Source organism: Rhinopithecus roxellana, chromosome 16, assembly GCF_007565055.1.
Source record: "Rhinopithecus roxellana isolate Shanxi Qingling chromosome 16, ASM756505v1, whole genome shotgun sequence".
Classification (NCBI taxonomy): domain Eukaryota; kingdom Metazoa; phylum Chordata; class Mammalia; order Primates; family Cercopithecidae; genus Rhinopithecus; species Rhinopithecus roxellana.
In genome coordinates this window covers 10,327,761-10,355,759 of record NC_044564.1, presented here as the reverse complement: position 1 = coordinate 10,355,759, position 27,999 = coordinate 10,327,761, and the positions used below count along the sequence as shown (strand labels likewise).

General features: G+C 47.0%; 1 protein-coding gene across 5 annotated transcripts in view; it reads right to left on the bottom strand.

The window, feature by feature from the left end:
- The window catches only part of CAMSAP1 (calmodulin regulated spectrin associated protein 1), a 118,211-nt gene that overhangs the window by 71,211 nt on the left and 19,001 nt on the right, over positions 1–27,999 (bottom strand). For 3 of the 5 annotated variants that reach the window (XR_004053956.1, XM_030919389.1, XM_030919390.1), the window contains exons 2-4: positions 20,404–20,666; positions 19,221–19,382; positions 3,014–3,094 (exon numbers count right to left, since the gene is read on the bottom strand). Coding sequence is in view for 3 of the 5 variants with exons in the window: in XM_030919389.1 (XP_030775249.1) it covers positions 3,014–3,094; positions 19,221–19,382; positions 20,404–20,666 (506 nt within the window). In the remaining 2 variants the exon portion in view is untranslated. Of the gene's footprint in view, positions 1–3,013; positions 3,095–19,220; positions 19,383–20,403; positions 20,667–27,999 lie in introns of those variants that run through there. The other 2 variants (XM_030919392.1, XM_030919391.1) reach the window with 2 other exon arrangements.

Here is a 27,999-nt window from a genome sequence, read left to right as displayed (position 1 = left end):
GCATTTCTTGCCAACCACATTTTCTCCACAGGAGGAAAATACACGATACAAACTAGAGGAAAAAACCAGCAATCTACAATAAAAATGATTGAATTCTGAGAGTGATGCAGCTGAATCAACTTGAGGAGAAATTGTCTAAAATCAATAATTTCAAGTTGTTATGTCAGTAAGTACATCATACAGAATAATCAATACTGATGTTTAGCAAAAAACATGTGTAACACATTCTCAAATTTAGCAATAAGGCTTATTTTATGTCAGTAAAATCCGTTTCAGCACACACTTTAACTTGTTTCTCGGAGCCCACGGCACACTCTACAAAACGTGACCCGCCTCATACTGTACCACGCGTGCAAACTCCACGGGTTCCAGCATGCAGTGCACCACAGCATGCGCCAGGCCAGGCTTCCACACAGACAGCAGACACGTGAGGGGTGGCCACGGGCATGCGGGAAAGCACATGGTTTCTTGATTAAAGATGGATGGGGTGGGCTTAAGGTCAGGTGAAACACTCCAGAACTACGAGAGTCCAGGAGCTTGTATAGTTGCCTTGCAAATCAGGTGTTTTGAACCTCTAGGCTGTACAGTGTTGAGGTTAGACCTCTAAATCTGTCCGTCTTCCCTAGGCCTTTCCACACTTCTCCTCACTGACCTACTTACCGAACACTGGGGTCAGAAAGTTAGGGTTACGAACTATCTAATAAAAAAGCATTAAGGGACCTACTGCTCTTGGTAACATGTTTCTGTTTTTATAAAACTCTCATGTGAAACCTCACTTCCTGCAGGACAGATGAAGTCTGTGAGTCCTTGACTAAATCACGTAAGTGCTTTGATATTTAGCTCTTCAGTCTTCAGGATTTAAAAAGTTAAAAGATCTATACTGATTTAAAATGCCTTCTTCTTCTTTCTTATTAATATATTTCAAGAGAAGCAAAATGATCTGTGAGCTCCACAGCAGAATCTACCGCTGCTCAAAGGAGCCCTGTCTCCCAGCTCACTCCCACTGCTATCGCCTTGAGGACAGACTTCAAAGGAAAATAGGGGCCCAATAATGACACTGAAGGATGCAGGCAGTTAATGGAGTACGCATAAAGCCCTCTGCAAGATCTGCATCCAAAAGTTCCCGAGAAAGGCACCACTGGCACCAAGTACTCTCCCCGGGGGCCTGGGTAACAAACTGGCTCTGCTTCCAGAATGGGCCACCAGGTGGAGCACAACTAGGGTTGGAAAACCAAATGCTATTTTCACCTTTCTTTTTATGTGAAAATTCACACTTAACTCCAGAAAGCCTGTGGCCAGGCTGACCTAACTCAGACCCTTGCCTGGGAATAAGGAAATGTCCCTTCGCCACTCCATGCAGACCAAGGCAGCAGGAACAGAGGAGAACAGAGGAATCTGACACACTGGTGAGAGCCCCTCTCTGCAGCCCTCCAGCCCTAGTCCAGCAGGTGCATCACCAGCATACCTGGACCACCCAGCTGATGGCTCCTAACAGATGTCATGTTAAATACCAAAGTCAGGCAAGGTAACATCAGAAATAACAAAATATAAAGAGTAACTTGGGCAACTAGACCACTTCTCATTCTCTCTGTATCTATCACAAAAGAGAACGCCCTCTCATTACGTGCATGTTGATCACTTAAAGAAGTAACCAGGAAACTGGGCGAAATGTAACTTAGAGTTCCAAAGTGCCATATTACAAGGCCTATTCGGCTCAGAATCAGGCCAATTCTTGTACTATATAAATAACTCCAAGGTGGGACATTTAAACAACAACAACAACAACAACAACAACAAAAGTTTCGGGTGCGAGCAATTTTTAATGGAAGCAAGTGATCGCGACAGGATGGCTCTGTAGATGGCAGCTGGAGGCTCGGGGTTCACTTACAGGCACTAACTTCCAATACCACTTGGAGGGAGACTGCTCAGGAAGCGAGAGAAGGAAGGCAGGAGAGGAACATCAGCAGAGCAGGTCCACGTGTGGACGAGGTAACACACACTTCCCCACGGCGTTTACACGGCAGAGGCAGGAGGGCCTCTGGTAAGCAAAGTCTTCCCAGTGTGCGTGGCCATAGGCATGTTGTATTAGCAGATGATTAAAGTGGAAGATCATGAGTCACCTCCACAACACTATTCTTTGCAGTAGCAAAGAATACTTCAGAAACTTGGTATGGGCTGGGTACCAAAAGGCAAGAAGTCAGCTCTGACGCGGGAAGGGTCTAGTGCTTAGTCTGTACCCATGTGTTAAACATGACCATCTGAGGAACAGGGAGGAAGCTCAATGCTTAAGATCCAGATGAGGGAGGCATACCAGGCGGCCTGACTCACCTGCCCACCCAGCTAACAAATGCATGGCCAGGGGCCAGTGCCACTGGACAAGGAAAAAGGAACAGTGGAAGGCGGCACACTGCCCTCCAAAGGCGAGACCTTATAGATGGTCGGGCTGCATCTTGTGTGCACTGAACTGAGTGAATTCAGTCACACATGTGCTTGCAAAAGAGAAAATAATGTCAGAGGAAGAAAAAGGCTAATGGCTGGAAGGTGCGGTCCAGCCATCATGCCACTTCAGCAGGTATGTAGGGTTCATCCAGGAGAATGATGGCACATGCACACAGGTACGCCACCAGCTACGCTGCACCTCATGGGCCATTCAAGGACTTTTCGAGGGCATCTTTAGCAATAGGCAATTTTCCCCTTGTTTGTTGACTTGTGGAAGCTAGCGCCCAGGTGGGCCCTACGTCCCTCACTCAAGGTTCCCAATTCCCCCAAATACCCTCACCCACCATAAAGTGCAATACAAAACACCCCTTCCCAGGGAGAGACGGGACAGGCTGCCGTGGTCACATCTCACTGAGGTGTGGAGAATCAGCCCACCAGGTGAATCCAAGAGACTAGCTGCTTCTTTGGTGAGTAAAAATAGAGAATAAGCAAATGATGGGAACTAACAGAATTCTTTAAGATTGGGAGCAACATTAACTTAGTGCATTCCAGAGAAACTAAATTCACCCTTTACCTTTTGATGAGCTGGACTCTCCAATAACTGCTGTTTTAATTTCACTTCTTTCTCTGTTATCTCTCTCATTTTAAGATTTACCTAAAGTAGAAGAGAAATGCATTAAAGAATTAACTGCTGTCCCTCACAACTGTATCTCCACAATTATCCCCCAGAGACCCCACTTCACCTGATTTACCTCTGACTCCTAGACATGGGCATTGTTCAGGCCAATTACACAGATACAGAAGTACATGGATTCCCTGTGATCCACAACAAGGTCTGCCTGCTACCACCAGGAAACCACCTGCCCCGACCCCCACCCCAACGCCAGCGCAGTGCTCCCCCTTCACTGCGGGACAGAGTCACTGCATCTTGGCAGTGGTCACTCACCGAACAACTACTGTCAAACAGCTAAGCTTCTCCAACACAAACAGCAAATGCCACTTACAAAACAGTCTGGTGGAGACATCTCACTGAAGAGCCTAACTTGTGATAGGATGACCAGGTCACACATCCCAGACCATGCAAAAACCATACCAAATCAAATCTAATTATAAAAGTTTAACTATAAACCCCTTAAAAATTACTTCAACTTCTTAGAAATTTAAGTATTCTCTCCTATAATTCCTAACTCAATATCAAAATTGCAATTATGAAGTATGGAAAAAACACTCATCAGTGCTTAAAGGGACGAGGTAAAAGCCATGATCAGACGAAAAGGCAGGGAGCTGAATGTTTCGTCATCAAACAACACAGACAAGGGAGTCCACCATGCACATCAAATCAGGAGAACGAAAAGTGTCTTTAAAATTAAAAAAAAAGACAAAAAAATCAATACAGATAATGTAAAATTCAATCAATGAGAAAGTAGAAGAAAGGATATTTAAATCCACAACTAAGTTTTGTATGCATGATTGAAAGAGTCCTTCGCAAAGGACGAGTGTGGCTGCTCACACGTATAATCTCAGCTATTCGGAAGGCTGAGGCACGAGGATCATCTGAGCCCAAAAACTGGAGGCCAGCCTGGGCAACACAGCAAGATCCTGTCTCTCTTTAAACAAAAAAAAAAGCCTCTGGAAAATCTAATCAAGAAAATGAATGAAAATACCAATACATAACATGAAACAAATAGTCATATTTTTGGAGGAAAGTCAAAGCCACTAAAAAAGTACCATGTAAAAACACATCCTTCTTAAAATGTAAATTAACTTGAAATTTTTAATGAAACTAACATTTTAAAGGAAAATATAATTATACATTACCAAAAAATCAAGAAGACTAAACATAGTAAATCAAACATTTGCTTGTAACTCTGATCCCTGTAAAAACAACACAGAAAAGAAAATTTAAAAGCTGAAAATCCACAGCACAAAGAAGGAAAGAGGGGAACCCTATAAGTAAGGGAAAGCTACACAGAGCAGAGTCAGTGCAGTCCCAGTGCTGGGGAAGAGATGCCCGGCAGGGGCCCTGCAAACACCCCCAAGATGCCTCCCATCCTCAGACCAGAGACAAGGCTGCAGACAAGACAACGGATGAAAGTCAGTGTCTAAAAAAGTTGGAGTAAGAACTGTCAGCCCAGTCCCACCTCATCTCACAAAGTAACCCCAGCAGCACGACAGAATGGAGCCATATTTTTACCTAAAAGAAAATTCAGACAACCTAAAATTTTATATCCAGTCATATCTTTGGAAAATGAAAGCAAAATAATGTCTTTTTCAGAAAAGAAAAAGCTGAGAGAATTCAGCAGAACTGCCTGTAAAAAAAAATGCTAAAAGAAGTTGTTTGGGCTAAAGGAAACAATACAGATGGAAAACAGTTTTATTAAACCTCTACCTTATAGTACAACTTATTTTGTATTCCGTGACCACGTGGTCAGCAGGCACAAAGCACCTCTCCTGTGGACCAAATGACAACAGTGACCTTGCGACATGCATCTGTGCACCTGACTTGAGCTACAAGCTGAGCCACTAACAAACCAGTTATTCACATTTGCAAACGTGTTAAGACATCATCTAAAAACCAAAAAAGTGTTTGTTTGTTTTTTTTAAATGAATGTCTGTCACTAAAGGAAAACTACTTGTTTCCAGTAATAAAATATGAATTTCAGAAAAAAATTAAATTTTGGATAACTTGTTTCTGCCACCAAAAGCTAGATAACTTCCTAATACATAAAGGCTTTTCTGATGAGATTGGCGATTTTCTTTTCTTTTTTTCTTTTGAGACGGTGTCTCGCTCTGTTGCCCAGGTTGGAGTGCAGTGGCACGATCCCGGCTCACTGCAAGCTCCGCCTCCTGGGTTCACACATAAGGCAGGGTTCTCCTGCCTCAGCCTCCCAAGTAGCTGGGACTACAGGTGCCGGCTACCATGCCCAGCTAATTTTTTGTGTTTTTAGTAGAGATGGGGTTTCACCATGTTAGCCAGGATGTTCTCAATCTCCTGACCTCGTGATCCACCTGCCCTAGCCTCCCAAAGTGCTGGGATTATAGGCATGAGCCACTACGCCCAGCCGAGATTGGCGATATTAATGAATGTAAGTTTTGATACTGTAACATGAAATGTGACAACATTTGGAAGATCTACATAACTTAGTGAAACAATTTTCCAAATGACCAAAGCATGAAGGTGCAAAACCCTGGGTGGGTAAAAAGTCCAGGAAGAATGCAGGAACCAGAAATGGTTACTATAGCAATAATAGAGTATAAAAAACTCACTGATCTAGTACCCAGAATCTACAAAAGAACAATGCAATAATAAAAAGGCAATCCAATTTTTAAATAGGCAAAGGGTATGAATTCCTCCAAAGAAGATATACAGCCAGGCACGGTGGCTGACACTTGTAATCCCAGCACTTGGGGAGGCCAAAGCATGTGGATCTCTCAAGCTCAGGAGTTCGAGACCAGCCTGGGCAACATGACGAAACCCTGTCTCTACAAAAAATACAAAAATTAGGCATGGCGGCCCACACCTGTAATCCTAGCTACTTGAGAGGCTGAGGCAGGGGAATTGCTTGAACCCAGGAGGCAGAGGTTGCAGTGAGCCGAGACTGTACCACTGCACTCCAGCCTGGGCGAAAGAGTGAGACTCCGTCTCAAAAAAAAAAAAAAGCCAGAAAATAACAAATGTTAGCAAGGATGGGGAAACTAGAACCCTCAGATGCAGCTAGTAGGAATGTAAAATGGCACAGCTGCTGTGGAAGACAGTCTGGAAGTTCCTCAAAAAGCTAAACACAGAATGAATACGTGACCCAGCAATTCCATCCCACGTATATACCCAAGAGAAATGAAAACACATATTCACATGGGAAACTTGTACATGAAAGCAGCATTATTTACAACAGCCAAAACGCAGAAACACCACAAATGACCATCAATTGACAAATGAATAAACAAAATAAGGTGTAAGCACACAGTGGAATATTATTCAGGCATGAAAAGGAATGAAACACTGACACCCGCGACAACATGGATGAACCCTGGAAACATGCTCCGTGAAAGAAGCCAGGCACGGAAGATCACAGACTATATGATTTCAATCATAAAAACTGTCCAGACTGAGCAAACCCGTGGATGCAGAGCAGACTGAGGGCTGCCAGGGGCTGAGGAGGGAATGAGGTCTGGCTGCTAATAGGTACAGAGGGTTTTTCGGGAGTGATAAAAATGCTCTGGAATTAGCCAGTGATTATGACTATATAGCTGATAGGGTGTGGCTCTGTGTCCCCACCCAAATCTTATCTCAAACTGTAATCCCCATAATTCCTACATGTTGAGGGAGGGACCAGGTGGGAGGTGACTGGATCATGGGGAGGTTTTCCCCATGCTGTTCTTGTGATAGTGAGTGAGCTCTCATAAGATCCGATGGTTTTATAAGGCAGTTTTCCCCACTCTCGCTTGCTCTCTCACACCTGCCACCATGTAAGACGTGCCTCTTCCCCTTCCGCCATGATTGTAAGTTTCCTGAGGCCTCCCCAGCCATGTGGAATTGAGTCAATTAAACCTCTTTTCTTTATAAATTACCCAGTCTTGGACAGTTCTTTAGGCAGTGTGAAAACAGATTAATACAACATCCTTATGAATATATTAAAAACCACTGACTAAGCCAGGCACAATGGCTCGCACCTGTCATCCCAGCACTTTCGGAGCCCGAGGCAGGCAGATCACTTGAGGCCAGGATACCAAGACAAGCCTGGCCAACATGGCAAAACCTTGCCTCTACAAAAAATAAAAAAATTACCCAGGCACAGTACCACACACCTGTAATCTCAGTTACTCGGGAGGCTAAGGGAGGAGAATCCCTTGAACTCAGGAGGCAGAAGTGACAGTGAGCCAAGATCACACCACGGCACTCCAGCCTAGGTGACAGAGCCAGAGTCTCTCTCTCTCTCTCTCTCTCTCTCTCTCAAAAAAACAAAACAAAACAAAACCAAAAAAATCCACTGACTAGTACACTTTAACAATAGTGAAGTTTATGGCATGTGAATTATATCTCAATTTTTTAAAAACATTAATTGATGATAGTTTCAAATTCCACATAATAATTAATCTTTGAGAAACTATTGTTTGTCAAGTTTTGGTGTAACAGCAAAAACAGATTTGCATACTTCTCAGAAAAGACTTTGAAAATACTATCCCCTTTTCCAATTATATATCTACATGAAGCCAGATTTTGTTCATGAACTTCAATAAAAACAACATATTGTAACAGATTAAATGCAAAAGCAGATAGGAGAATCAGCTATCTTCTCGCAAGCCAGATAGTAAGACACTTGCAAAACTGTAAAATACTGCCATCTTCTTTATTTATTTCCTTAATTTATTTTGAGGTGGGGGTCTCACCCTGTCACCCCAGCTGAAGTGCAGTGGCACAATCATGGCTCAGTGCAGCCTCAATCTCCCTGGCTCAAGCAATCCTCCTGCTTCGGTCTCCCAAGTAGTTGGGACTACAGGTACACACCACCATGCCCCTGGTTAATTTTAATAATTTCTGTAGATGGGGTCTCACCATGTTGTTAGGGATGGTCTTGAACTCCTGGGCTCAAGAAATCCTCCCACCTCAGCCTACCAAAGTGCTGAGATTCCAGATGTGAGTCACATACAGCCCCTTCTAATTTGTTGTGAAAAATAGTTATTTTTCACTAAAACATTATTAGTATTAATATGAAATCAACTTACTATTATTTTTAAATAAGTATTTTTAAACTTTCTGATTTTTAACTTCTAGTATGGCAAACACTGATAGATTAAAATTTTCTTTACAAGTTCAGCAAGATGCACTAGCTCACACCTGCAATCCCAGAACTTTGGGAGACCAAGGCAGGAAGCTCGCTGGAGGTCAGGTGTTTGAGAACAGCCTGGGCAACACAGCAAGGCCCCATCTCTATCAAAAAAAAAAAAAAAAAAAAATGTAAGTTATCTGAGGTCCACACCAATTTAAGAGTATAAAGAGGTCCTGGCCAGGCGCGGTGGCTCACGCCTGTAATCCCAGGACTTTAGGAGACCAAGGTGGGCAGATCACCTGAGGTCGGAAGTTAGAGACCAGCCTGACCAACATAGAGAAACTCCATCTACTAAAAATACAAAACTAGCCGGGCATAGTGGCAGGCGCCTGTAATCCCAGCTACTGCGGAGGCTGGCAGGAGAACTGCCTGAACCCAGGAGGGGGCGGTTGCAGTGAATCGAGATTATGCCATTGCACTCCAACCTGGGTAACAAGAGCGAAACTCCATCTCAAAAAAAATAAGAAAAAGAAAAGGAAAACAGAAAAGGTCCCGAGACCAAAATGTGTGAAACTCTTGATGTATGCAAAGGAATTAAGAACAAGAAGAATGGAAATCACGTGGATAAATATTAATGACTTTTGTTCTCAATTTTTAAATACTTTAGAAGACAAAAGAAAGCCAAAACAGCACAGCTGGGGTTGCAGCAAAATGAATGACAACAGTGACACAAAGGCCAGCAAGGAAAAGACGCATCTTCTGCTATTTGTGCAGTGGCATCACTTTGACTTGCAGGCAGCCTGCGATGGTCTAAAGATGCAGACAGGAACCCTAAAGCAACCCCTACAAAATACTGGAGGATAAAAGGGAGTACTAAAAAAAATCCAAAATAAGCCTTAAAAGAGGAAAGAAAAAGAAAAGAGATAAACAGAAACAGACCAGATGGTAAAACCAAGCCTTATGGATAGTCATATCACATGCAATTGGTCTAAACACTCAAAGAGATTATCAGATGAATAAAAAAGCAAGAGCAACTATACAGCATCTACAAAAAATTCACTTTAAAAGACAACAAGAGGTTAAAAGTGAAAGGAATGAAACACACCGTGCAGCCGCTATTCACAAGCACTCTTGAATCCACATCCACATTAAATGAAGTAGACTTTTGGGATAAGGATTACCACCAGTGATAAAAAGCGACATCTCGGCCGGGCGCGGTGGCTCAAGCCTGTCATCCCAGCACTTTGGGAGGCCGAGACGGGTGGATCACGAGGTCAGGAGATCGAGACCATCCTGGCTAACACGGTGAAACCCCGTCTCTACTAAAAAAAAATACAAAAACTAGCCGGGCGAGGTGGCGGGCGCCTGTAGTCCCACCTACTAGGGAGGCTGAGGCAGGAGAATGGCGTGAACCCGGGAGGCGGAGCTTGCAGTGAGCTGAGATCCGGCCACTGCACTCCAGTCCGGGCAACAGAGTGAGACTCCGCCTCAAAAAAAAAAAAAAAAAAAAAAAAAGCGACATCTCATAATGACAAAAGGGTTAATTCATCAACTAATATCAAAAACATGAACATGTGTTAACATAACAGACTTTGAAAACACACAAAGCAAAAACTGACAGAACCAAACGGCGGGTTACAAGTGCACAGCTCAGGACCTTCCACCCTCCTCTCAGATTGACCTACTAATAGGACCAAAAACAGGAAAATGGTGAGGGAGACACAAACACCACCACCAACCCATCTGCACTGATACTGAAGACACGCTACCTTCAAACAGCAGAATATTCTTTTCAAATGCATATTAAACATTCTGCAATGGAAGGCACGTGGCGGACCCTAAGTCCCAATAAACTTAAAAGGTTGAAAATCACACAGAGTATTTTCCCTGACAACAGAATTAAACCAGAAATCATAACACAAAAAGCTATCTAGAACCTCTCTTTAAGTATTTGGAAGTTAAACATCCAACTTCTAGATAACCCAGTGATAAAACAAGAACCCACAGGGGAAACAAAATATTTTAAAGAGAATGATGAAAGACCTGGCCTATGAAAATATATAACGCACAGCTGAAGTGCTGCTTAGAGAGGAACCAACAGCTTTAAATACCTGTCTTAAAAATGAAAAGCGGCTTCAATAACTAACTCCCCCCTTAAAAAACTAGACAAGGAGAACAAATTAAACCCAGAATAGAAAATAATAATAAAGGTAAAAGGAAATTAAGTATTAAATAGAGAAAATAAAAACTAAACGCAGATTTTTAGAAGATTAGTAAACTTGATAAATCGGACTAATCAAGGTAAAGAAAAATAAAAAGAAATTGCCAACCTCAGGAAACAAACAGGACTCTGTCACTAGAGATCGCAAGTATATTAAAAGGAAGATAAAGAAATATAAACCTTATGCCAATGAATTCAACTACTTAAATAAAACTGACAAGCCCCTTGAAAGTCACAGACGACCAAAGCTGGCACAATGCTAAATAGAAAATCTATTATCGTATGTATACGAAAGAAATTAAATTCATAATTAAAATCTTCTAAGAAAACTCCACTTCCAGATTGCTTTACCAGTGAATTTAATGTCTAATTTCCTTTTACCTTTATTAATACTTCCCAACTCTCTTTTTTAGCCCAACATTACCCTGACACCAAAACAAGAGAAATACATCATGAGAAAAAAACTACAGACCAGTATCTGCCAAGAACACTGACACAAAAATCATCAACAATTAATACACACAACCAATTTGTATCTGTCCTGGGGATGGAAGGGCTGGTTCAACATCTGAAAATCAATTAATGTAAATCACTGTATCAACACACTAAAAATGAAAAGCCATATAATCATCTCAATAAATACAGAAAAGGCATCTGACAAAATTCAATATGTATTCGTGAAAAAAATACCCTAAGCAAACTCAAAATAGAAGGGAACTCCTGGCCAGGCGTCGGAGGCCGAGGTGGGCGGATCCTTTGAGCTCAGGAGTTCAAGATCAGCCTGGGCAACACGGCAAAAATCCCCTCTACAAAAAGTGTTTCAAAACTTAGCCAGGCATGGTGGTGTGTGCCTGTAGTCCCAGCTATTCAGGAGGCTGAGGCAGAAGGATTGCTTGAGCTCAGAAGGAAGAGGCTACAGTCAGCTATGACCATACCACTGTACTCCAGCCTGGGCCACAGGGTGAGACCAGGTCTCAAAAAAAGGGGGGGGGGGGGCACAGGGGCAGGGAACTCCTAATAAAGGGCATCTATGAAAAAAATTACAACCAACATTCATCATTTCAATGGTTAATACAGTAAATCTTTATTCCCTAAGATTAAGTACAAACAAAAATGTCTTCTTTCACCAATTCTGTTCAACATTCTATCTGAGGTACTAAACAGTACAATAAGGAAAAAAAAATCCTTTATAATTAAAAAAGAGCATACACCTTAAATAGCAATACAAATGACTTTATATACAGACAACATGATCATGTACGTAGAAAATCTTAAGGAATTTTCTCAATGCCACTAGAACAAATAAGTTGAGCAAGGTCACAAAATATAAAGTCAATATACAAATTATTAATTACATTTCTACAGACTAGTAACAAACAACTGGAAAATGAAATTAGGAGAACATCATTTATAACAGAATCCAAAACACAAAAGAGAATAAAATTAAACTATACACAAAACGTTACCCTGAAAAACCATGAAACATGGCTGAGAGAAGCTGTGAAGCTGTCAAGTCTACACAAAACGAGAGACACAAGCATGTCTATGGGGACCTAGAATAGTAAAAACATTTTTTTTTTTTTCCTGAGACGGAGTTTCACTCTTGTCGCCCAGGCTGGAGTGCAGTGGCATGATCTCGGCTTACTGCAACCTCTGCTTCCCAGGTTCAAGAGATTCTCCTGTCTCAACCTCCCGAGCAGCTGGGATTACAGGCATGCGCCACCATGACTGGCTAGTTTTTTGTATTTTAAGCAGAGACGGGGTTTTACCATGTTAGGCAGGCTGATCTCGAACTCCTGACCTCAAGTGACCCACCCACCTCAGCCCCTCAAAGCGCTGAGATTACAGGTGTGAGCCACCACGCCCAGCCAAAAACAATTATTTTTTAATACAAAGGATATGGCTAGAAGACTTAACATTGTCCAATTACAAGTATTCCTATAAACCAGACACAAACATCAGCGGAACAGAACAGAATCCAGAAACAGACTCACGTATATGTGGTTTACTGATTTTCAACAAAGCTGTCAAAGTAATTCAATAAGGAAAGAAAAATCTCTTCCATAAATGGTTTCAGAATTGCTATCTATATAAAGAAAAAAATGAATCTCAACCCTTCCCTCACATCATTCATAAAAATGAACTCAAAATGGGTCATAGAGGCAAACATAAGAGCTAAAACAATAAAACTTCTAGAAGAAAACATAGGAGAAACTCCTCACAACCTTGGAGTTGGTCAAGATTTCTTCTATAAGACACAAAAGGACAAACCATAAAAGGAAATACTGATAAATCAGGCTACAAAGAAAACTTTAAAAGCCTTTGCTTGTTTTTTGAAACAGTCTTGCTCTGTCGTCCAGACTAGAGTGCAGTGGCATGATCTCAGCTCACTGCAACCTTCACCTCCCTGGTTCAAGTGATTCTCCTGCCTCAGTCTCCCGAGTAGCTGGGATTACAGGTCCCTGCCATCATGCCTAATTTTTGCATTTTTAGTAGAGACAGGGTTTCACCACTTTTGGCCAAGCTGGTCTTGAACTCCTGACCTCAGGCAATCTGCCCATCTCGGCCTCCTAAAGTGCTGTGATTACTGGTGTGAACCACCACACCCAGCCAACCTTTGCTTTTTAACAGACACTGTTAAGAAAACAAAAAGGTGGCCAGCCTGGGAGAAGATCTTCACGATACATACATCTGACAAGGCACTTGATTCTCAATATGTACATTTCTAAAAACTCTTGCAACTTGATAAGACAACCCAGTTAAAAACTGGGCAAAATATTTGAAAAAGCACCTCACAAAAGAATGGAGACAAGCATCTTTACCCATTAGGAAAACACAAATTAAAACGACAATGAGAGACAGTTACACATCCACTCAAAGGGCTAAAGAGAAAAGACGGACGATAACAAGTGTAGAGCAACTGGAATTCTATCTTGCTAGTGAGAGTTCTAAATGCTACAATCATTGGAAAACATTTTGGCCATTTATTCTGAAGATTGAACTTACACGTACTTATATTAAGTTATATATACCTATCACATGACCCAGCGATTCTACTCCTAAATTTTTACTTAAAGAAATAAAAATATGGCTGGGCCCAGGAGCTGACACCTGTAATCCTAGCACTTTGGGAGACTAAGATGGGTGGATCATCTGAGGTCAGGAGTTCAAGACTAGCCTGGCCAACATGGTGAAATCCCGTCCCTACTAAAAATACAAAAATTAGCCGGGTGTGGTGGTGGGCAACTGTAATCTCAGCTACTCAGAGGCTGAGGCAAGAGAATTGCTTCAACCCAGGAGGCGAAGGATGCAGTGAGCCGAGACCTCACCACTGACCCTCTAGCCTGGGCGGCAGAGGGGGACTACGTCTAAAAAGAAAAAGAGAGAGAAATAAAAATATATATGCACACAAAGACTTCCACACAAACGTCCCTAGTAGCTTTATTCGAAATCGGCAAAAGCCGGAAACACCCCAAGTGTCCGTCAACAGGCGGACAGATCAACGAACCAGGGTATGCACACGATGGAGCCCCGCCAAGCTCCAACAGCGCTTCCGACAAATGCAGCACCACGGGCCAGTCTCAGAAACACTTGGTTCACTGGAAGAAGGTCAAACACAAGAAGAGCACGTGCCACACAACTTCACTTTTATCAAAACCAATCCGCAGTGAAGAAGGCAGATGAGGAGTTACCTGCACTGGGGTAGAGGATTAACTTCAAAGGACCACGGAAGAGCTTGTTGAGGGTGATGGAAACATTACCTTGACTGTGGCGAATGCTAAACAAATGACTGCTTATCAAATCTCAAGGAAACAGATCCACTGACTTCCTATAAAATACATCTCAGTAGAGCTGTCTTAAAAAAGACAAAAAGAGGCCAGGAGTGGTGGCTCACACCTGTAATCCCACCATTTTGGGAGGCCAACGCAGGAGAATTGCTTGAGCCCAGTAGTTCAAAACTAGCCTGGGCAATACAGCGAGACCACGTCTCTAATAAAAAAAAATAAAATAAAAAAAATTAATCAGCCAGGCACTGTGGTGCATGCCTGTAGTCCCAGCTACTCAGGAGGCTGGGGTGGGAGAATTGCTTGAGCCTGGGAGGTCGGGCTGCAGTGAGCCGCAATGGCACAACTACACTCCAGCCCGGGCCACAGAACGAGACTCTGTCTCCAAAAAAAGAGAGAGAGAGAGAGAGAAAGAGACAACTGGCTGGGCATCAATACAAAATAAAAAGAGCCCCTGCAAGGTGGTTCATGGTGAAACTTCAGAGCACCCAGGAAGGAGGAGAACCTCAGTGAGGTCATCCGGGTCACACACAGGACAGGGAACCCACATGGTAGTGGATTCCTCAGCCTGGAAGACAGAAGATATTTGGGCAACCCCCTCAAGCTGGGGAAAGCGCTTCCATCTAGTTACACAATCATCAAGGAAAAGGTGGAGGAAGGCTCCTTCAGAAGCTCTCTCAGAAATGGTCACGGAAATGCACAGCATCAGCCTTTCCTCAGACAGCAGGAAGGCTCCTGCGCCCAGGGTAGGGACCCCGGCCAGGAGGAGGCGGGTGAGCGGCCTGGAGCAGAGGTGAAGGGAAGAAAGTTCAGGATGGCAGACACGCAGGTGGCCGGAGCAGAAACTATGCAGGCAGGGGCAGGACACAGTCCCAGAGGGATGCCACAGAAACTCAGAACGTGGCCATTCCCCCACAGCTGCTGCAGAGGACGACACAGAGCCAAACCCAAGGAGGGAGTGACTCAGGTGTGGGTGTGAGAAGCTGAAACCTGCACTCAAATGCAGCCGCTCACAGCAGGCATCTTGGAAACATGGTACCTATGCCCCAAAGGAATTCAGACCTTATGCATCAAAGAAGTGATGCAGGAGAAAAAACTCACCCTTATGGAAATCATACCAACCGCCCCAAGCTTATTAAACATGCAGCAATTTCCAGTGGGGAGAAAACCCACCTGGACAGTGTAAGGTTTGGGGCACAGCTCGAAGCCAGTGAAGCATCTGAGAACCCATACTGGAGAGTGCCTAGGAACACACTACGGATGAGAGAGACTGCTCAGGGAACTGGTGCTTCCTACACACCCGGGCATTCATACTGCAAAAGGTGCTTCGGAAGCATTTGGCCGGCATCGCATCCTGCATTGAGGACTCACACCCGGGAGAAAGTCACATAAGGAGAAACCACTAACGTAAGGAACTTAAATTCATATGGAAATGCCAAGAAAACAGTGAAACATGGAAAACACTGAATACAAATTTAACTAATGCATGAGAAAAAAGAAAAGGTCATGAAAACTAAAGCAAATATTAACTCCAGGAAAAACAAAGCATAATACAAGGAAAGGCACATGAGCTGTGAAAATGGTGCCTGACCACAGGAACATCAAGTCTGACCATCCTGACCACAGGAACATCAAGTCTGACTGTGAATGTGTCCAAAGCTGTCAATGCAACCCCAGAGGAATGAGGAGGAGGGCAGGGGAGGCCACCGTAACTGCTGTTTCTCACAATCCGACCTCAGCAGATCATGTCCACAAATGAGGAGTCAGGAGCCGGAAATACAATGTATTTCTTTAAAATACAGAGGTAGAAACAGTAGACACGAGAATAGCATGGAAGGAAAATGATGCCTCTGGGTTACAAGGAGACTACCTTCTATTTATCTGCCAAGTCTACAGAAACACAGAGGCCAGCAACAGCCTGAAAAGTCACTTATAAATGCACAGCAAATACGAAAAACGTGACCAAGCAAAGGAAAAAGAAACATACCCTCCTGCCCAAAGAAATACGGGCAAAGCGCCGGGCGCGGTGGCTCAAGCCTGTAATCCCAGCACTGTGGGAGGCCGAGACGGGCGGATCACGAGGTCAGGAGATCAAGACCATCCTGGCTAACATGGTGAAACCCCGTCTCTACTAAAAAAAAAAATACAGAAAACTAGCCGGGCGAGGTGGCAGGCGCCTGTAGTCCCACCTACTAGGGAGGCTGAGGCAGGAGAATGGCGTGAACCCGGGAGGCGGAGCTTGCAGTGAGCTGAGATCCGGCCACTGCACTCCAGTCCGGGCAACAGAGTGAGACTCCGTCTCAAAAAAAAAAAAAAAAAAAAAAAAGAAATACGGGCAAAATAACAAACAAGTGATTCACCAGAGAAGTAGGGTAAAGAGTCAGACAGATGCTCTGTTTTTTTTTTTTTTTTTTTTTTTTGAGACGGAGTCTCGCTCTGTCGCCCAGGCTGGAGTGCAGTGGCGCGATCTCGGCTCACTGCAAGCTCCGCCTCCTGGGTTCCCGCCATTCTCCCGCCTCAGCCTCCGAGTAGCTGGGACTACAGGCGCCCGCCACCTCGCCCGGCTAGTTTTTTGTATTTTTAGTAGAGACGGGGTTTCACCGTGTTAGCCAGGAGGGTCTCGATCTCCTGACCTCGTGATCCCCCCGCCTTGGCTTCCCAAAGTGCTGGGATTACAGGCGTGAGCCACTGCGCCCGGCCCAGATGCTCTATTTTCTAAACTGCAACTTTACCCAGAATTAAGTTTTTCTATGTCTTTACCATAGAAAAAGACACTATTTTTCACCTCTCAAATGGGCAAGGAATTTTTAGTAATGTCCAAGATATGGGAAGACATGGGAAAAGACACCTACACACACTAATAGAAAGGAAAATGTCACCATCTTTAGGATCAGATTTGGCCAAAAAAAAAAAAACAAGTAAACACAACAGAAGTCCTTAAATATGAACAAGCATTCCCCTCGCAGGAACGTGGCCTGAGGGAAATCATCGCGGCTGGACAGAGACGACTGCACAGACGGAGAAGGGACAACTTGCCCTCCAGCAACACTGAGATCACAGAAGGGCCACGGGGGAGTCACTGGAACGGCTGGCATCAAGTATCTGGCCAACGGGCAGAAACCCACTGCACAGTACCGCACCAAGTAGAAATGTGGCTCATGACAGAGTGCACGGTAAGCTCCCCACTGGGTTGCAGGCCTATATAACACATACAAAAAAAGAAAAACTACCAGAATTTTTACCAAAATGTTAACCATTTGCATAGGTGATAAGACTATGGGTAATTTACATTTTATTCTTTTTGCTCATCCATAGTTTCTATATTTTCTATAACTATATCATTTCTAATATGAGGGAAAAATCAATAAAAGATATTAAAGAAAAGCTAAAATTTGACTTTTGATCACAGGAAGCTTCCGCTAGGATACAGGAGCATCCCCAAAGCTCAGGCTCCTCTGGAAATGTGAACTAGTCCTGAACACCATTTTTCACAGAATTCTTGCAAGCACTTCCCACACGCACAGTGCCAGGTGAGAGCCAGGGATGAGTAAGACATGGTGCTCGCCACCAAGAGACGTCCTCATGGGCAGAGGCAGAGTGGGGCAGAGATGGTACTGACTGGCACCCAAATCTGAACTAGGGCCCAGAGGCTCCAGTGAGTCCTAGAAAACCGGTGGCTTTCTGTCCCTACCTCACTACAGGATAAGGAAATGTAAGACCTGCTTCCCCAACCCCAAGCTTGGGGAGGAAAACAGCTAAAAAGCAGAGCAACTGTCTTAGAAAAAGTCAAAGCACAAACCTCTGCCAACTCCTGACAAAGACCCGCCTGTCACAGAGACAGAGGGGCCTTCCAGGGAACCAGCAGATGGAGCACCGGCCTGGCTCTGCATGTGCAAGCTAACCATCAGTAACTCCAGAGCCATCCTGCGTGAGCCTCCTCCTCAGGTCCACTAATACAGCCTTACACGGTACACAATCCTCTAGTTCTTTCGCTGTGTTCACACACAAACTTCACTGTGTTCACACACAAACTTCACTGTATAACACACAAACTTCACTGTGTTCACACACAAACTTCACTGTTATAACACACAAACTTCACTGTGATAACACACAAACTCACTGTGTTCACACACAAACTTCACTGTGTTCACACACAAACTTCAACACCTTTTTACATACCTAACAGGATGCTTACTAACCAAAACCTCTGGTAAGGTAACCCTATAAATAATTACACTACTAAAAATAAACATTCTTTACATATATTTTATTAAAAATTACACTATGAGCTTCTAAATGTAAAAGGAGAAAATAACGTTTGGGAAAATGCCAAGTTTTTTCCTTAATAATCAAAATGCCTTCTAAAGGCATTTTGATAAACTCCTTTATTGCATATAGGTGTGTACTATGAAAATAAAAACAAATTATTCACTGGCCGGGTGTGGTGGCTCATTCCTGTAATCCCAGCACTTTAGGAGGCCAAGGAGGGAGGACTGCTTGAGCCTGGGAGTTCAAGACCAGCCTGGGCAACAGAGTGAGACTCCATCTCTACCAAAAATAAAAATAAAAATAAAAAATAAATTAGCCAAGTGTAGTAGCACGTGCCTGTGATCCCAGCTACTCAGGAGGCTGAGGCGGGAGGATCACTTGGAACCTGGGAGGTCAAGGCTGCAGTGAGCCATGATTGTGCCACTGTACTCTAGCCTGGGGGACAGAGTGAGACCTTGTCTCAAAAAAAAAATTTTTTTTAAGGCACTTAAATCACCGACATGTGCTGCGTTTTCAGACATAAATTCATCACCCTCTACTCTCAGCCTGTGGGAACAACGTCTGCTTGCTTTGCTTCTTTTTAACTACAGCAGACACATTTCTGGACACAAAATATAATCTGTCCCAAATGAAGAGCTGGGTCTCAGCATGACAGACAAAGTGTGCTGCTATCAGGTGAAAAGGGGACCAGTCACAGGAGCAGAGCTACACGCCACATCTAGGCAGGGCACTCACCTTGTTGATCCAGAACACCATGGCGTCCTCGAGGTCGTACGGAAGTTCTTTCGAGGCACTGAACGTAGAGAAGCGCTTGACACTGGCCACCACCTTCTCGATGCTGATCATCTCCACAGTGTAGGCCATCATCAGGGCGTCCACCATCGCCATGTGGGCACTCTAGGGGCAGAGGCAGCAGCTATAATCCCTCAAACCCACCCTTCTTACCAGGTTCTGATGCAGAGAACCTGCTCATATTGAGAATCCTGGCCTAATTTCTTCATCCCTCGCCCTTTCTGTCTGAAGAGATACTCAGATCTGAGACCTGCCTCCCCCTCACCATCACTATTTCAAGCCTGGCATTTCTGGCCAAGCCTCGAGACCGCTAGGAAACAGGAGTCCGTTCTCAGGCAGGCAGGCCAGGCCTGTGGCCCATGGTATACTGTCTCACACCGTCATTTCTTATTTCCTCAACAGCCCTGTGGGACTCCCAGCAAAGGCAATGCGACTCCCACGTCATGGCTGTGGGAAGGCAGACAGGAGACCTGTCCCAGGCCAACTGCCCACCAAAGGGCTCAGGCTCCTAGTCCAGAGCTCTACCTGCTACAGCTGCAGCACACCTTAGTGCAGCTTCCTCACACGACAGGAGTAACACTCTCTTCACCCACTGCATGGCACCCGCAGTCTCAGCGGGAACGCCATGGGAGCAACCAAACAAAGGCAGTGCAGGAGGCACCAAGCATGGCCCTGACCCAGAACACTCTGGAAAAGGCACACCAGTAGCAAGCCTTCAGAGAAAGATGGGGGCAGGATACTTGGGGGAGAACAATGCAGACTGAGTCATTTTAGCACAAAGTATGCATGAAACAACCTAACAGAACGGGCGCAACAATGACATTTCTCACCCGTACGGAGTCTGCCTCAAGCATCTTTATTAATACGCCTCCCTCCAATCTCAGCACTCACAGAGCATTCCCAACGAGAAAAAGGGCTCTGTGGAAGCTCTCTTATCCCCACACCCCACAACAGTCATGTGCTTTAAAAGAGATGCAGTTTCCTAAGGAACGACAGTGTGCAAAAGCACAGGTCTCCACCACCTCACTGCACACCGTGTTCACACCATCCACGCGCCAGGTGCGCTACACGAGACCCCACGGCTCCAGAGGATGGCCCCTGGCGGCGGCCACCGCAGACCACTCACCATTTTTATGGGTGCGCGACTGAGGTCAGACTCTGTCACGGGGGTGTCATCACTCTCCATCACATAGATCCCTTTCCGGGACAGGGCCTGGATGACAGACTGGTGTCCCTGTAAGGCGGCCACCTGGTCCCCTTTCAGGATGAGGCTGCAGACGCGGCAGTACAGCTCGCTGGACAGGAGAAGCTTGATAACAGGCGGCTTAATGTGCTCCTGCTCATACTGGTCAACGTAGAAAGGGTCTCTGAGGTCCTCGGGGATGTTATCTAAGACAGGGAGGGGATGACCAGGTGAGCACGACATACAAGATCCACATGCGTCCTGAGCAGCACCACGACAAGGGCCCACATGGGAGCCCCTTCCAGTGCAATCCCAGACAAAAGGCACAATCAAAAAAAGGAGTATGGCTGGGCGCAGTGGTGTGCCACTGTAGTCCCAGCACTTCGGGAGGCTGGGGCAGGAGGACTGCTTCAGCCAGGAGTTCAAGGTTGCAGTGAACTATCACCGCGCCATTGTACTCCAGCCTGGGCAACAGGAGACCAAGTCTCAAAAAAATTAATTGATTGACTGATTGATTAAATGGGCAACTAACAACATGAAAAGGCTCTAGGTATCTCAATAATTCTGTTGTCTTCTGTGCTTACAAAGGCAACTGTAGCATCTCAGACTACTCTGTGAACACAGGCAACTGAAATCATTTCGTGACCTCCACCACTTGACCTCAAAGGACGACTGTCCTAACTTAACAGCAGTAAGAACGTAGGCATGGGAGCCCTGAGGGTGTTAATGGGGCTGAGGGGAAACCAGCAGAGGCTAGGACCATGTAGTGCCTGGTGACACCAGCAGAGAGGGCATGTGGGCATGGCCAGCATCAGCCCGGGGAGGGAGCCCAGCATCCTCTTTCTGACATGAAAATCGGAAGTGATAACAGAGGCTGGACACCCATAGTCTTTACAGAAGAGGCAGCCAGGCAGGCGTGGTGCCACTGTAACCATGACAACGACACAGCAGCAGCAATCAGCCTTTTTCCATTTTTGGACCAGGCAGCATCAAATTCTTGACATGAACTATGCTACTTAATCTTGCCACTGCAGTGCCCTCAAATGAGGACTACCATCCGCACATTACAAATGAGAAACTGAGGCACAGAGAAAGTAAGTGACTTGCTAAAGGCCACAGGAGGCAGAGACCAGCCTGAACCTACACAATCTGATCCAGAGAGCCTACTATATACTTCCGGCTGCAATATACGCCACCTCCCACACAAACAGCATAGGAGCAGCATACACACGGGACACTGAACGTGTCAAGGCTGGCCTCACCCAGTTTTCTAGCCGTGCCACTATGCCCCTCACACTGTCTCACAAGATGTCAACGGCTGTCCCATTGAAGACGGAGGACGAAGGACGTCTCTGCGGTCAGATGCATTTGGGAAACATGTGACCCCCAGGTCTTTAATGTGCCCCATGCTCAACAATCTGCCAGGAGGTGCAGACACTCCCACCTCCCTAGAGTTTAGAAAGGACTACCATCTCCACAGAACAGCTCATGAAGAAACCCCACTGATTCCTCGTATCGAGACAACTGGTAACACTAGAGGCGTTCATGGGGACACTAACAAACTTGTCTTGAGCTCAGAGCCAAGCTCTCTTAAGCTCTTCCCCAGGGGAAGAACCAGCTGTGGCCATGGTTCCCCACAGCACCCTTCTCTCTCTCTGCTGCCATCTCTTCTGGCTTCCTTCACTATTTTCCCGAGCCCTGAGTCACTTCATTATGGTCCCATGGAGTCTGGTCATTTCCCCACAATCTGAGCACCTCACAGCTGGTTTATTTCTAAATGGCAGCAGCCACCGTTTACACAGCATTTTTGTTTTAAGCACCATTGTACACAATGATTAGGTCACCACGGCAACCCAGGGGCGGACAGGGCTCCAGCTATGGAAGGCTGGCTTAGCAGACATTAACAGACTCACATCCTATACTTGCTGACCACATCGAGTAGCCCCCAATCTGAAATCATGGAACTTTTGAAATACAACAGAGCACAGCAGTAGCACAAGGAACAGGCCCCAACGCCAAGCACAGCGGGAAGACTTCTGCTTTCCTTACAAACTGCTCAAGGAAAGCTGACCTGCAGAGGTGCGCACAGAGCCACCCTGCACATGCCTAAGTGAGACGTCCCAGGAAACAGGAGCAAGGTGGCCAGGGACAGACAGGCGGCCTGTGGAGCGTGCACCCATGGGTCGTGGAGGGAAGTCAGGGGAGGGCGCTGAGCGAGGGATCCCATAACCTGACAACGTTTGTAGCAGTTCACACCGGCTGCTGGGGGAAAGATGCAACAGTCACTCTCAGCCTTCCTCTTACTGAACGGACCACACCAGCAGCCCACCTAGTCAGGGCTCTTGGAGGGAGCTGCCTTTCTCCTGACTTTTGGGGCACTTGGCCTCTGTCTCCTGATCTCACTGCCTGCTCCATCCCCATCTCCCAGGCCAGCTGCCCCTCATTTCCCCAAATACTGGAAGGGGCACTTCCTTTCTCCTCTCTAATGACCTGATTCAGTCTCATGGCTAGAAATACCACAGACACAGAGTCATCCCCAAATGTACATTTCTGGCCCCGACCACTTCCCTGAACTGCCTACCTGACATCTCCATGCAGATGTCTGGGGGCACCTCGAGCCTAACCAGCCTGGTCCAAGTCACCCTCTCCTCCCACTTGGACAATTGTGATGCAGCCCCCCAGGAGAGCAGAAACTGGCACAGGTGAGGAGAGAGTCCCCCGGGGACCCCTCAGAGTGATGGCTGTGTGCAGACGGGGCGATGGAACAGGCACGTAAGTGGAGGGCTGGCCTTAGATGGAAGCAAGGTGAGCCCCAGGGAGAATGGCGGAGCCTCCCTCACAGATCCAGAAACCTGGCTAGGCTGGAAAAAGCAACCACGGCTCTAATTTAAGTTTCTCTTTTACAGTCTACCAAGCAGAAGCGTTTGCCATAGGGTGGCCCACTTCTAAAATTAGTCAATATAAAGTGATTCCTATAATCACCTTTTTGAATCATATATGAATGTGCGTAACACAACTAATTCACATCAACTCCAGATGCAGGAGAATGAGACTTAAAGGCAAACGGCGCACTCACTAAAGATAAAAGCTTCAGACAGTGGCGAAGCCCTCCTAACTGTATGTCACTCCTTCCCATCCGACCTAAGGAAGACCCTGGCCAGAACCCCCACGAGGTGACAGTGGCCACGCTCCTCCGTGGCCCTGCCATGGCAGTTCTGCCCTCAGATACTGAACTTGTCCATGAGTAACCGGCTTCAGTGAAGGCAACTACTGCAAGAGTTGGATGTGCAGTTCTAGAACGTTTAATGTTCTATCAAAATCAATACCTACTAAAAAAAAAAAAAACTTTCTAATGCCTTCAATGTACTTCTAGTAGTTTCTTGTTGTTGTTTCTACAAACTAGTAAGACTGTTAGAATTAACACACATTCATTCGACAATTATTAAGTACCCACGTTAGCCAGAAAATGTACAAAAATGTCACGGAGTCAAATAGAAAGAGATAAAGTCACTGTTCTCAGGCTGAGCTTCGTAAGACAACTGAAAAGTCAGCAGGTAATTTCCACGCAATACGGAGGGATGTCACACAGGATGAGTGCTGGGGGACGGAGGTGCAACAGACACCAGTTCTGCACTGAGGAGTAGGGCAGTGGGGCAGTGGGATGTGCAGATGGAGAAACTTCTTAGGGAAGGAAGCAGCCAGCAGGGGGGTGGGTAGGAGAGAGGGAGAGGAAAACATGAAAATGAACCTGTTAAGAGAATTTTAGCAAATGACAACAGTTCAGAATTGCACAGGAGAGGCAAACTGGATGTTCCATTCATTAACTCACCAGGTTCTTATGCATGCCTGCACCAGGAGGAACTGGACACTGTGGGATCTGTGAGCAGAGCGAGACAGGCTTAGGCAGGCACACAAGGAATGGAACGAGACCACGCCAAGTAAGGGGGTCAGATAAGCCAGAGGACAAGGAGACCCCATCTGCTAGAGTTCCCTGTAAACACAACTGGAGAATGAGCCTGGACCCAAGAGGCTGCTGTGGTCATCGCCAGGAGAGACAATGGAGGCTGACACAGGCAGGCAGCCCCGAGAAGGGGCGCCACCACCAAGGAGGCGTTAGCAGCAGTCCTGTGCCTGATGCAGTACGACAAAGACACCAAACTTATAATTCCTGCCAGCCTGGAGCAGGACAGTCCCTTTTCCTAATACAGGAAACCAGCAGTGTGGAGGAGGAGGGCAGTTGGGGACAGGAGAGATGAGCCTGTGGGACCCAAGGGGAGCTTTCCAACGGGGAGGCGTGGAGACTGGAAGCACAAGAGTAAAAGGACCAGCTGGAGACGTGATTTGGAACCCATTACATATACACAGCCACTGATGCCCAGGGGGACGAGTCATCCAGTGAGAGCCGGGCACGGTGGGAGAAGCTGGTTCAAGGCAACCTGAGGACACCAAGCCCACGGGACAGACGTCGGGAGAGAAGCCAAAAAGCCGGACAAGTGAACAGAGAGCGGGGAGGGGCCAGAACATGGTGCTGCCAAGGCCACAGGAGAAGGTTTTGAAGGGGCAGCGAGCAACAGGGAAGGCTCAGAAGGATGCATGCATGAATACCACAGAGCCCGCCGGACTCAGCTGGCAGCCTCAGGAACAGCATTCTGAGAACTGGTGAAGAGATGGCCGCAGGCACAGAAGGAAGGAAGTGAGGATAGCGGGAATTATGCCTCTGCTCTGAGGGAAAAGTGTGGTCAAAAGAGATGTGTCTGTTTTAAGGATTGGAGAAATGTTGACGAAAAGAAAACCCAATCAATGGGAGCGGCTGAAGAGGAGGGGCTGCTCCTGAGGAAGAAGGCCCCTGGGGAGGCTGAGGGGAGGGACAGAGGGCCCAGGCGGGGCAGCGTCTTCCACTGGGTCAGGGCACTGACGCAGGGAAGGGGTGGGCGGCCCATCAGCACCTGCAGCTTGTCTTACTACGTTAAGCAGGAGGCAGGGCATCTGCTGAGTGGGAGGGCCCGGCCTGGAGGAAGTGGGGGGAAGTGCGGCTACAGGGGGCAGAGTGAAAGTCAAACAAGGACACAGGCAGGACAGGGGCCCACAGAGACTAGAGACTGAGTCGGCAACGGCACTGTCAGGGTGGCAGCGCTGTCTGTCACTCCTTGGACTGCTGCATCAGTACCCACGAGCAGCACATTTGCGGTGGCTGCTGGACTGCTACGGGGCAGGCCTCGGTGGGAGCTGCAAAGAAAGGCCCTGGGAAGGGGTCAGAAGACTCTAACCAGTCTGCAGTGGGGTCAACACCAAGTGCAGGAGGAACTCAGAAGGGTGGCAGCTGACGGAGAGTAGGAGTTGGAGCGCTGGGGTCTCCCAAGGGCAGAGCCCAGCACAGCCACCTGGCTCAGAGTCCTAGCTCGGCCTCCTACTGGACCCTCTGAACCTTGGCCCCCTACCTGTCCATTCCGAACAATGAAAGGGTCCATCTCCTGTCCTGCGCCAGCTAAGCCTAAGCTCCATGGACGCACACGGGAGTCTCAGCTGTTATTCCTTCCGTCACTATTATTGCAATGAGGATGAAAGCGCAGGTGAAGAAGTGGTCAACTGTCAATGGCAGCCCTCCCGTGGCACCTGCACAGGGCTCGGGAGGAGGTGTCCACACCAGCCGCCGGCTCTTCCACGGCGGCACAAGGCAAAGACCCCTCTGGCAGGTGCCACAACTGTGGCCACCACCCAACCTAAAGCCAACCACTCCCGCAGCCTCCAACTCAGCCCCAGGAAAAGAGATCAGGCCACTGCAGTGCCAGGCACAGCCCCGAGATGTGCAGGACAGCAAGTCTCTGCTCTGTTGCTTGTCTGAGCCACCTGGGAACTGAGACCAACTCAACCAGAATGTCCCCGTGGGCGGATTGGCTATCAGCATTTGACACTGAGAGAGTCACCAACACAGAGGCCCCAAAGGTGGCTGTGAGCATCTACACCTGGAAAACGTGGATACTCTTCCTGTTTGGACGTAAGGAGCCAAAGGAAATAATTCCAACTCGAGGTAAAAGCAACCAGTGGTCCATGCCCCAGCTCCATCCTGGAGAGGCCAGACACAAGGGTAAGAAAAGTTGATGTAATGGTCCCCACAGGGCCAAGACCACCTGACCCCCACCCAGGGACAACCAGTAACAAACTGCACCTCAACAGCGGAGCACCAGGTGCACAGACAAGCGCGCACCCCACAGGGCGCTGGCCCGGCCATGCCACACCAGGCTCAGGTACAGACTTGGCTTCCAGCCAGAAGGTCAGGAAGGGAGACCCTCAGGAACCTTCAGGTTCCTCCCCTCCCAGGGAGGGGAGAGGGTCCCAGAGAAGAGGGGGCTGGAGAGAGGGACCCTTTAAATCTGTGTCACATCCTGGCCACTCCTGAAGCAACTACAGTGGCACAGCAGCCACTCTGAGAGCCACAGCCTGCAGCCCAGCCAGAGCAGCAGGACAAAGACCGAAAATGAAACCCACGCTCAACTGTAGCCCCCAGAAGGCAGGCCGGGGCCTGCAGACTCGACGTAACTGGGTGGACTACCTGCTAGAACAAACCAAAACCAACATCTCAGGCTTCCAACAGGACCCATGACCTCCAGATACAATATTCCAAACGCCCAACACACAACCCAAAGCTCCTTAGCAAAAAAGAAAGACCCACAGGAAAACCTGCAACACCCAGGAGAAAAATCAGCGTCCCCAAGGTTGGGACTGACTGACAATGAATTCAAAGTGACCGTGGAACAATGCACCAAGAAGCACATGCAGAAGCCCCAACGAGACAAAAACCCTCACAGAAACTCAGAGAACTCTCGGCAAAGAGAAGCCCCCGTATGGAGAAAGACCAAGCCTGGAGCAGAGGCCACGTGCTGGTGATGAGAAGCTGGAGGGCCGCAGAGCCCGCCTGCCAGCAGCTGCCCTGGGCCATCTCACGAGAGCAGTGACAGTGACCCCAATGGGCGGGGAGGCAGACACTAAGGGGCAACCCTCAGAGCCCCTCCTCCTCCTTCCCCTGAGCTCTTCTGAGAGGCCGTGGGAGGGCACAGGATCGTAAGAGTGGAGCACAAACTCTAAGGCCAGAGGTTCTGCACCTGAGGCCCGGCCGGCCATCCTCATTCACACCTCAGAAACCCATCAGAAAAGGTGCCGGCACCAGGTTCTCTCCCCATAAACTCCCGTAGCTCACTCCCCCAAGCTCACAAAGAAATCTCGAGACCCCCAAGGGGCACAGCCACTGCAACCGAAACACAAACTGCACAGCCTGAGCCTGGAAAGGAAGCACGGAGCAAATGTGGGCAAAGGAGCACTGGAGGCCCCTCGGGGCGGGGTGGGAGGAAGCCTCCTTCCAGGCACAGTGGACCCCACGCTAGGCCAGCCAGCCCCAGTGGCAGACACAGCAGGACAGTGCGCACAGCTCACACCCACAGAGGCTCCACACGCCCAACCCACACCCATGGAGGCTCCGCACGCACAACTGACACCCGTAGGATGCTCCACACACACAGCTCACACGCACAGAGCCTCCGCACA